General features: G+C 35.5%; 1 protein-coding gene across 3 annotated transcripts; it reads right to left on the reverse strand.

Moving 5' to 3' along the window:
* Nucleotides 1-2,479: 2,479 nt before the first annotated feature.
* Nucleotides 2,480-6,882, reverse strand: LOC140986149 (protein LONGIFOLIA 1-like). Of its 3 annotated transcripts, XM_073454185.1 has the most exons (6): nucleotides 6,577-6,881; nucleotides 6,096-6,485; nucleotides 5,828-5,874; nucleotides 3,762-5,708; nucleotides 3,520-3,679; nucleotides 2,480-3,358 (listed from the first exon to the last, which is right to left on the reverse strand). In XM_073454185.1, exons 2-6 carry the CDS (start codon nucleotides 6,253-6,255, stop codon nucleotides 2,580-2,582), a joined length of 3,093 nt encoding a protein of 1,030 aa, XP_073310286.1. In that variant the 5' UTR covers nucleotides 6,256-6,485; nucleotides 6,577-6,881; the 3' UTR covers nucleotides 2,480-2,579. The 3 variants fall into 3 exon arrangements, with proteins under 3 accessions (XP_073310286.1, XP_073310287.1, XP_073310285.1); XM_073454186.1 differs by having other exon boundaries at nucleotides 3,520-3,670; nucleotides 6,096-6,882; XM_073454184.1 differs by having other exon boundaries at nucleotides 6,096-6,881.
* Between the last annotated feature and the right edge of the window lie 4,741 nt (nucleotides 6,883-11,623).

The following is an 11,623-nucleotide window of genomic DNA, read 5'->3' on the forward strand; positions in this document are numbered from 1 at the left end:
CGAAGTTCAGTTATGCGCATATACATTGCAAAATGGATATTTTGAGTGAGAGAAATCTAGATGACTCAATAGATAAATAATAAACTCGTCTTGTGGCAAAGGGGTGTCGACATGAGCAAGGGAGAGATGATTTTTGTGCATTCAATCATGTGACAGTTACAAAACCTGCACTGATACAATTATACAAATCATTTTTTTGTCTTGCCTTATCTAACAACTGGCCTTCGAATAATTAGATGTCAACGTCGTGCTTGTCCTTGAGACATTACATGAAGATGTCTGTGTTGGATAAGTGGTGAGTAGTGAATGAAAGGAAATGAGAGTTGTCCCACATTGGAAAATGAACCAAGCATATTCTTCTTTATTAACTTCAAGTTTGAGCGAAGGGTTTGGGTCTCAAGAGGCACCAGAAGTTTTTGGAAGGGGGAAAATTCTGATAGTCTGTGTCTCGGTGAAACACACACGCGCGGCCGGCTCGGCCCGGTCAGATCCAGTGTGGTGTAGTGTGGTCTCTTGAAACAGTGCGTCCAATGTTTGCACCCTCCGGTCAGTGCTCCAGTCCGAACCAGTGCGTCTCGTGTGACTGTCTTTTGGCGCAGAACTGTGAGTCCCCTGGCGCAGAACCGTGTGTCCCCTGGCTTGTGCGAGCGTCCCATGGCTTATCACAGAAGGGTGCGCCCTTTATGTCATACTGGTGACTCACTCTATATGTATCTCTCTGCTGAGCATTCAAAATCTCTTCTTTACATACATTTCATTGCATTCTTTTCCTCCGAAACTTGAAAGTTCAAGCATATGATTGTTCGCTGACATCCAGAACTTGAAGTGCTGCATTCTGGATCGAAGTTATTGTATCTTGAGGACAATTGTCATTCCGTATAGCATATACATTCGGGCAAATTCGTCTTGCGAAAAAAGAAATTTATTTGCCTCAACTCATATTCACTGTGCACCGAAAATCAAACAGAAAGACACATAACAGTCTATATGATACAAACCCCTAGCTATATCCATCAGCAGCTTCCGCATGCACATCTGTAAACTCAATAAAGCTCTATATCGTCTTAAAGAAGCGCTCAAGCACGGTGTTATGCTAATAATATTTTTTATTACCTTTGAGTTCCACAAATAATTTTCTGATGCATGCTTGCTTGTTTAAAATAACAATGGTGTCATGGCATATTTCATGGTCTATATAGATAGCATAGTTATAACAGGTAGTCATCCTGATTTCTCGGATCAGTCCGTTCGGCAAGTAGCTTGTAATTTTTCCATCAAAGATTTTGGCTCTCTACATCAATTTTTGGGAGCTGAAGTCATTCCCACTTCAAAGGGCCTCTTCCTGTCACAGCATCAGCACACTGCTAACCTTTTGACCAACGTCACATGACTGGTGCAAAGAATGTAGCCACGCCCCTAAAATTGTCTGAAACTCTATCTCTTGTTGATGGTTCTCCACATATCGACTCTATAACTCGTCCCCATGTGTCATTTGCTGTGAATAAATTGTCCCAATATATGCATGCACCAATGGAATTTCATTGACAAGCTATAAAAGGAGTTCTCAAGTACTTGAATGGCTCAATTTGTCATCGCTTATTTCTCAAACCGGGTTTCCTGCTAACTTCTCAGTTTTTTTGGACTGATTGTGACTGTGTTAAGGACAGAGGTTGTTCTACCACAACATATTTCATATAACTTGGTTCAAAAATTTTTTCGTGGCATTTAGCTCATCAAAATCAGTTTCGCACTCCTCCACCGAGGCTGAATACAAGAGCAAATCCAGCAGCAGAAGTTTTATGGGTTCTAAATTTATTACATGAGATTGGTGTCTATATACACCGGCCTCCTACCTTATTTTGTGACAATACAGGAGCCACATATTTATGTTCCAATCCTGTTTGTGTATGAAACATTTAGCTCTTGAAATCACTTTTTTCGAGAACAAGTTTATGCCTATTCTTTTGTGTGCTTACAGAGGGTTGGTAGTCCATTTCTCAGATTCATTCCAAGATCTAGACTTTGATGGATCCTCCATCTCGCAGGGCGTGGAAAGGATAAGTCAAAGGAGTAACCAATTCCAATATTATCTCCCTTATGCCTTATTTTTGTATCAATTAGTTAATTCTTGTGTGTTTATGTTGTAGCAATAAGTAATATCAATGATCATTCGACACCTTTATACTGCTTTCCTTTAGCCATGAGGTAGTTGGCAAAAGTCGTACGATATGATCACTTTTCTGTGAAACACCTAAACTACTGAGAATCAGAAAATGTTCGTGTCAACTGGTAATGATGAATCAGAAAACATTGGAGGAGCCAATTTCTTGGCCTTTAATATTGAACGATGTGGGTTAAAATGAATTTCAGTGTTAATATATATTCTGATCCACTTATTTTATAACTACAATTGCATACAATGATTCATGAAATGAGGCTTAGCCATGAAGAATAATGGTATTTTAAAGTAAATGAGATATTTACTCAATTCTAGAGATATGTTAATTTATATATACATTTGACATGATGTTTTACATAGAAGACGAGAAATGTAGAAGCACAGAGGGTAAGCATAACTTCTATTTTCTAAACAGTTGCCTGCAATGTTTCTTTGGCCAATTCTGCAGACCCACAGTGTCACTCGTGACTACCTCATTAATCAAGTCTTTAAAGATCAAGCGTTCGATATCCAACACCAAGGCTGGAACCTCAACACCGTAGTCTGCCCAGTCTTCCGATCGAGACATCATATCTGCATTTAAGATTCTGACTAGTCCTTCTTCTTCGTCAAGATTGCATTCCGTCTTCTGCTGCACACGGTCCACCTCCAAATATATTTCTTTTATGAGCACCTGTGGGCTTACCCTTTTCCTACCTGGGGTGAATGACCCATCTGAAGCGATTTTGCGGGCATATATCTCATTTACCATATCAAAAACAACTTTTCTATGGCTTCTACAACTCGACTGTGACCAATCACTCTTTCTGTTGAGTTCTCCATCACCCCTTTCCATGATCTGCTCAGTTTGTTCAAGGATGTGGAACATATTTGGATTGATCAGATGTGACGAGGAATGGAGCTGATCGGTCATGGAGATGACATTCACATCCTCAAGAAGTCGTGAAGCGAGTATCATCTTATTAATGTATCTGTGATCCTGATTTGGGCTGACATCCACCGATGCAGTTTGTTTTGCAGTAGCTTCATCAGGTTTGGTTTTCAACAATCTACGCTCATGGATTAGGTGCTTTATATTTTCTAGCTTCTTTTGATTGTACTCGTGACAAAGATAGGTTGGCAAAGGATTAAGTTTCTCTAGATTCCATAGAGCTTCATCAGGATTTGAACTTTCATCTTCTCCACAAGTAGGACACAACAGAAAAAAAATAATCACACGTCAGGTGATGGATATGAGGTGTGTATTATACAGGCGAAACTTATTAAATCATATGTTTATATAATGTGAAGTTTACTATCCACTTCAGTTTCTGTTTGCCACTCTGAAGAGAGAACAATACCTTTAAAAGCTGTTGATATCTTCTTTATTGGAGACGGTGAATCTTCTTCATAAATTGTGGTATCGAGAACTGAGATTGGACTTGGTTGTTCCATCATGGTCGCTGCAACTTCGACTGTTGGAGTGTGTTCCATCAATGTTGCCGCTGAATTCTGTGATACCTAAAATGAAGGCTAGTAAACTTGGGGGCCAAAATAACAAACAAGAATTATATTAAGTTTTTGTATCTCTATCTTTTCTTACCTTGTGCGTTTTGGTATTTGTGCGAATAGAACGAGCAATGCCTGTGACTTCTGTTTCCATCTGTGAGGATAAGCTAATGTTGTCTTCCGACTTTATAGAAACTGTATCACCTTGGTTACTTGAATATCTCGTCTCGCTGCTTCCCTCACTAAATTGATCATCACTTAATTGCAGATTTGTTGACTTTATGTTGAGTTCCCTGGCGTTGGAACCTTTTTCTATGACTTTCTTAATGGAGTGCCTTTTGACCCTGGCTGAGTCTGATGACGGGGTTGTGGGATGGAATTGTCTTTCTATCCTGCCTCTATTCTCTGTTAATCTTGGGTTCACACTTTCAGAACTCCTTCCAAAAGTATTGCAACTTCTTACCTTCATCTGTGGAGACGCTTTTAAGGTTTGCTCTACTTTTGTGGTTCTCCTTGTAATCTTCTTTTCGATGGAAGGATCATGTGGAGCGGAGACACCAAAATCAATTTTCCTTGCTTTCAGATCTTCTGCTACTTGTTTGTGAAGTGAGTTATCCCTGTACCGATTAGAGTCTTGATTCTGAAACCTCTGCAAATGCTGTATTGCTATTCTGGAAACCTGAGTTGATCTTGCATGTTTCTCTCTGTCCATTACTGTTGCTGGTTTCATGATCACGATTGAAGAATCTGTTATATTCGGAAAGCTATGCTCGTTAATGGTAAATGCTTGTTGATGATTCTTTTTATCACGCCACAATGACAAGCAATAATTCCGATCAGAGCAGCTTTCATCTAAACTATGTGCCCTTGTATGTGACGTGAACTGAACAGACTCTCCTCTTTGATTGTCCATTCTGTCTCTTGTTTTTTGCATTGCTTCGAGTATCCGTTTAAGAGCCCTCAGATCCTTACCGGACTTTTTGAATTCAAGTTCTGTTATTCTCTTCTCAATTTCGCCATAAACTGAAGAAGATTGATGCTGGATATTTGTTGAAGCTGCCCTACTGTGGGAAGCCACTTTGGGAGAATCTTGACTTGAATTTTGTTGCCTCCATGGAGCAGGTTCCATTGGAAACCTTGAACGGTTGCTTGATTTCCAATCAGAATTGGAATTAGGCAATCGTGGTGAGGCGGGATCATTCCGTGTAATTCGTGGGGAGTAAGAAACATGGTTTTGGTTGCTGTTCTCTGCTGTTGAGGATGATCTTGAAATCAAATCTTCTTTTGGGCATCTATTGATGTTTGTGATCCCACTATCACTGGTGGCAACATTATCTGGGAAAGATTCCAAACCCATTAGCTTTGCTACTAAACTGGATGATCGATTGTGGCTTCCCGGTTCTTGGTTCGTTTGGGGTACTTTGCTCCATTTCTCATTTTTCATGTGCAAGTCACAGCCCAAAAAATCCAATCTTGACTCGAGTGCTGAACACTTCATGGTACTTGCTCTACTGTCTAATGATAACCTTGGGAGTTCTTTGAGCTTCATCGTTGACTTTGATGTCTCTCGTGATTCTCTTCCATCGTAAGAGAAGCGAGGAAGTGCCGGCCGCTCATCCTTGGAGCTGTTTGTTCTATCCTGGGGCTTGGCAAGAACTCGAGTTGATATCTCAGCACTCATGGCTTTCGGTTTCACGTATTTGGGCAGCTCCAAAGGCCTGGGAGAGTCGACATGTTTTAAGACACGGCATCTTTTTTCATCTTTAGCTTGGCATTTTATCGACAATCCTGGTGCTTTTTTGTACAATGAGCCCTTCACTACATCTTGAAGATCGTGCGATTTCTGCTCTTTCATAGCTGTGATCTTTGATCGGGTATCAGGCATGCCGGTTTGCCTCAGAGAAAGTGATTCTGGTTTAACTGTTCGGTTACATTCGATTGATGAGAACATAGATGAACAAGAAGAAGATGATGAATAAGAGGGTCGGGACGATTCCATGGAACTCTTCGATTTCTCCTTCTGCACCTCCAAATCTTCTGCCTGCCAATATAAGTTATTCAAATTAAATAATGGCGGTGACAACTAATTTTAATGAATTTTGACCAATTTCTTCTTTCTTTCTCCAATAAAACAAAGAGTAGTACCCTGCAGAATCTTACCATGACAGCTTTTGGTGCATTTTTAGGATCCAAATGGTGTTGAGCACCTGAAAACATAAAGTTGCAGCTATATTTAGTATAAGAGAAATTTGATGAGTGGAACCGAGCTCTAAGTAGGTGCCTCTCATAACTGTGTAAATATATCTCTATCTTTAATCTATTGTGATTTTCCAGATGGTTCACCATAAATGACATGCAAGATTGCCAAAGAATTGAGTTTTATTTGAAAAATAGACAATGAGTCATAAGTCGAGCTGTGAGAAACTACCTTGGATTAGTCTTTTGTGGTTGCGACCATTTACACGCCGGCCTGCAAGAAAATGATTCGGGCCCAGGAGCTGAAATATGCCATTCATACACCCAATCTGCTTTTGCAGATCTCGATTAAGCATCCTCTCAGGCATATCCGTTTCCTTCCCCGATAACATATAATGAAAAAACTCGAATCTTTAATCCTCTGTTGCTTCTTGAATGGCTTATGTTGCCTCCAAACATGAAAGTAACCCGATTCAAGAAATATTTTGATCACACAGTTAATCTTGAAGCCTTTTTTTTATCACTTGACTTTTATTTCAGCATGTTTTGCTTCTTGTTTTCTGCCACAGGGAGGAATATACCGAATCTTTCCCAGTAGTTTTAAGGTTTTGATTCAACCAGACTTTGGAAAAAAAAAATATAAACTTTCATTGCAAGCATAAAACTTGAAACTGTGAGCATGATAAAAGAGAAGCAGAAAACAGAGCACTTACACAGAGATGGGATTATATTTAAAACTACAGATTTTCTGGATTCCAAAAATCAAGAATTGCCACCATCAATGCAGAATCTCAAAAACCCATCCTTCTCAGAAAACAAAAATGCTGTTTTATTTTGGTTTTCTCACAGAACAAGAAAAAGGGTGATATAGATTAGAGAACACAGTTTTTAGAGGGAATGTAGTTTGTTCAGGTAATATATATATAAAATGGTAAGTGTTTCTTTATTATATTTTATTTTTTGAGGAGAGAATCTGAGTCAGATGTAGTGTGAATGTGTGGGACACAGTTTCACTGCTCATATTCTTTGATTCCATGTGGATCATATAATGTGGGTGGGGTCAAGATTCTGGAGCCTGGACCTCTCTACTTTGGCATGTGGGAGTCTGTCAGATTGTGCAAGAAAGTGGATTCATTCATTTAGGCAAATACACTTCTATCACAACTCTCTAATCACTCACTTCTTCTTCCTTTTTTTTATTTATTAATTTGAAGAATAGATAGAAAATGTCGATTGGTTAGGAGGGGATGTTTCAAGGTTATAACTTGGAATATTCGAGGTTTAATACTAAAGTGGAAAAAATTTATCCGAGTTACAAGTAATCGTTGTACTTTTGGTGGAATATACAAGTTATTAGATCATGAAAAGAAACTCTGAAGGTATCCAAAATTTCGATATCGAATGACCTCGTAACATTTTCTACTACAGTTTTGAAGGTCTCTTCGATTGTTGAACCGATGCTTGATGTTGTCTTTAAGAGCCTATTGGTCTTGTTTTGAAGTTCAGTTGCATGATTCACATAACTTAATGGTAAGTGGTTGCCAATTTAATTGTTGATTTCAACTTAGCAGTTAAGTGTACAACATAAGTTCATATAATAGTAAGTCCAATAATTATTTTTTAATGCTAATGTGGTCCGGTATTAAGTGCTGGAATTGAATGTGAAAATAAGGAAGAAGACACAACAGTTAATGTCTTTTTTTAATGAATTATAATTGAGCAAGAAAATATAGATAGAGGGTGCAACTGTAATCCATCATAATANTTGTTTTTAGAGGATATCGTGTTCCGGTAACAATATGTATACTTTTTTTATATTTAGTCAGTATTTGATTTAAGTTTTATAAAATATCAGTGTTTTTTATTATTGTATTATTCATATATTATACATCATTCATAATTTATTTTTCGAACGAAACGGTATCTAAAAAGATTAACTAATCAAATTAGTTTCCAATGGCCTTATTTCTGTGGCAATATTTTCTCAAATGGGCGATACTAAAAAATATATTAAAGGAACTTGAATAAATTATTTTTACTCATATATTTTATTTTTGGGACATAGGCCCTATCATTTATTTAAAATTTTCTGAATTGTATATGTAATTTAAATATTGTCCCAATTAATTGTGTATATTGATTGAAGCATTTTGATGTGCTGACATCCCAACCAATAATAACGTTGTTTAACAATGCAAATATCATTTAATAACGTAGATGGCAAATCACATTTAAGGGACACTTTTGTCTATGTTTATCTTCTCACATGTTCATTCAACCAATCAACCACATTGATAAGGGGCACATTCAAAAAATTCAATGACCTTTACCTTGAAATTGGATTCTATATTTTGATTATGGAGAGCTCATTTATTGTCACGTCATTGGCTCAGGTCTGCGCGACTGCACAATAGTCTCTCGTAGACACCACTTTGTATCTGTCGTCGTTTTATGAAAATGATTAACACAAGTTGTCATAGGGAATTTATTGTTAGCCCTTCAAAAGTATTTTAAACTTTTTTATTTTTAACCAATGTGAGATAAAATTGTCACATTTATGACAAAATCTTCCATGGTTCGCTTACTTCCTCATTCGACTCATTGATCCTTTACTTTAAGCATTTTATTTGGAATTGCATCAAAATCTAGCTACCCCATTTGAAATAAGAGCAAGCATCCTAGTAATATTTTGTTTGACGAAATTTCTAAATTTCATAATAAATTTACATAATTTTGATTTTTGTTTTAAAAAAAAATCAATGAGGACTTTTTCCAATAGAAGGCACCACCAATTTTCCGAAGCTCCATCCATATGTTATTTTTCTTAAAGAAGTGGATGTCCTTGCAAGGCGAACATGGGATGTTTTTCCCAAGAAGATCCTTTGCTTGCTTGAAAAATTAAATATATATTGTAAAATACTTGATGAGTACATACGTAGATCTGTCACATGCTATGAATTTTCAAGTTTATTTGACTTTAATAATCTAATAAAATTGAGACCGGGCTTTAGCCCAATGGTCTCACTCACCAGCTTAAGTTGGCTCCCTCTCCGGGTTCGATCTCCCTCCCCAGCGTGTGTTGTAATAATAATAAAAAATAATCGAATAAAATGGGATGATTTGATAGTTGAAACATGAAATAAAGGGCTACAAAAGAAGGTTGGCACATCACGTGTATAAAGTAAAGATATACTTCATAAGGCCAAAACCAACTCCTAATCAATCCCAGTAAACTTACACCATGCTCCAAGAAATCATCCATTCGAGGGCGATCCAACATACACGAATATGATAATTCATCGATGTTTTTTTTTAAAAATATTTAAATTTTTTCTTTTTAACTATAATTACCCATCCGTTCGAGGTGGATCCAGAAGACGGAATGTGATAATTCATCGATATCTTTAAAAAAATCCGAGTTGAATAGGATAAATTGGAAACATAAGTTATACTTTTTAAACGTAATTAAGTCGTGAGTGATCTAATCGAATTTTCAAAATAACTTTTTATATCGCTGAGACGTCCTCTCGACTCATGCGAATCACAACCATGTGCAAGGACATATAAACTCTTGTGTAAAATGTAAATTAGGCGAGTCAAATGGGATCATTTCCTAATTCTTAATGTGATCATTTAATGGAAAAGGGTATGTGTCAAATTTGATTACAAATATACCGATAAAATAGTGTGACATTTCTAATTTGAGTAATGGTACATTTTGCTTCCGAATAAATATTTTCCCTATATCATGTGACACGAGATATTTGCAATTTTTTTTTTTGAATATCATGTGACATGGGATGCTTTTATATATNAAGAGTTTTGGTAATATTTGTCTTTTTCATCGAGAGTATTGATGTAAAATTACACATGTCAGCGCTATAACAGTGTCACATCGGAAAAATGCTAAAAAATCACAAAAATAAAGATAACGAATTAATATTTAGAACTTTAACAAAATAGATGACAAAATTACAAGAATTCTCTCATTATTGAAGGATGAATAAATAATTTGTTAAAAAGTAAAGAAACAATTCTTAGAAATTAAGGTGCATTGTCATATGCCAGATCATAGGAAGTGTGTAAATCAGAAGTCATATGTATGCACATGTCCACTTGCCTTCCTGCAACTGCGATCGAATCAATAGGGATCTGGAAATTAATAATAATAAAATTAAAAATAAATATAATTTAATGAAGAAAAAAATATTATAAAAGATTTCTTCAATCTGGAAATTCCGTGTTGTGTCAGGTTTAACGAGTAGTGGTTATCCATAATATTGGACCGATTCATTGTAAAGATTTTGATTCAGAAATTAAATAAAGATCAATCTCTAATGTCAAAAACTTGTGTGAGACGATCTCACAGGTCGTATTTTGTGAGACGAATCTCTTATTTGTATCATCCATGAAAAAATATTACTTTTTATGCTACGAGTATTACTTTTTATTCTGAATATGGATAAAGTTGACCCATCTCACAGATAAAGATTCGTAAGACCGTCTTACAAGATACCTACTCATCCCTAATAATAAAATTGTGGGTTGAAAATGTTAACAGAATATATTAAAGATAATAAATTTAGAAATATAAAAGACGTTCACAGCTCAAAATTCAGTGGTTTTAGTCATAAATTTGAACTACAAGTGTAAACAATAACCCGAATTATTTCGATAGATCGCAAGTCGTTCACGTAAAATGATCATAACATTAACTTTGTATAAAATGATTCCAAAATTAAACGAGTTAATGAATTCGAAACTCAGATCAAGATTTTTTTTATAATTATCACATACTGTGGGACTATATTTTTGTCGAATATAATCAATCTCAATAAAATTATTATCATCCGACTAGAAATTAATTTACAGAATAACAATATAATTCCTACAATTATTAATTGATTTGGGTTACCACTCTAATATTATAAAACGTTTATCAATAAAGATGATGTGAGTACTTTGTTGGATTCAAGTGGAAAATCACGTAAGTTAATCATGAAAAAATATTACGTTAAATTGTAATCTTGATCTTATATATTTGTTTTCATCTTGTAAAATTCTAGTCTTAATTCGCTATTTTTTTGAGAAATTTAGGTCTTTTTTTTCCAAACTGACGCTACTTATTGATATGTGTACAATGTCATATCAGCACTCTCGATGAAAGATGAATAATTTTTTTAAAAAAAATAAAAGACTAAGACTCAATTTTGACAACATAAAAGATCCAAATGACCAAGAAACAAACACACGCAACCAAAAATTGGAATTTTCCCAAATAATATAGCATAAAAAAACTTTAGAATTGATTAACTGTATTTTTACATTGAATAATGAGTGATGAAATGCACAAAGATTAGTCTATTCATTCATTAAATTATAGTGTTCAGATTCATGAATTATACTAGATAAGTGGATATGTTATATTCAACTTTTGGGGAACAATGAATTTGAGAAAATTAATTGGTACTTTGCAATTCAAATATTAAAGTATCCTACAACAAAGTATATAGAAAGAAAGACATAAACATTAAATAAATCTTTTTATACTTGGAATTCAAACAATGAACTGTTTTACAGGAAAATATACATGCATATCATTTCTAAACATCTTGACATACAGTTCTCTCTATTACATGAGTTCGATTCTCATTGTTTACAAAAAATACAATTATTGAGCAGAAGATTCTTACGATGAAATAATTGTCCATGGTGGGTAGATCAATCGAGCTATGACCGTCGAATGATTTGAAATATTTT

Source organism: Primulina huaijiensis, chromosome 10, assembly GCF_012295235.1.
Source record: "Primulina huaijiensis isolate GDHJ02 chromosome 10, ASM1229523v2, whole genome shotgun sequence".
NCBI lineage: Eukaryota > Viridiplantae > Streptophyta > Magnoliopsida > Lamiales > Gesneriaceae > Primulina > Primulina huaijiensis.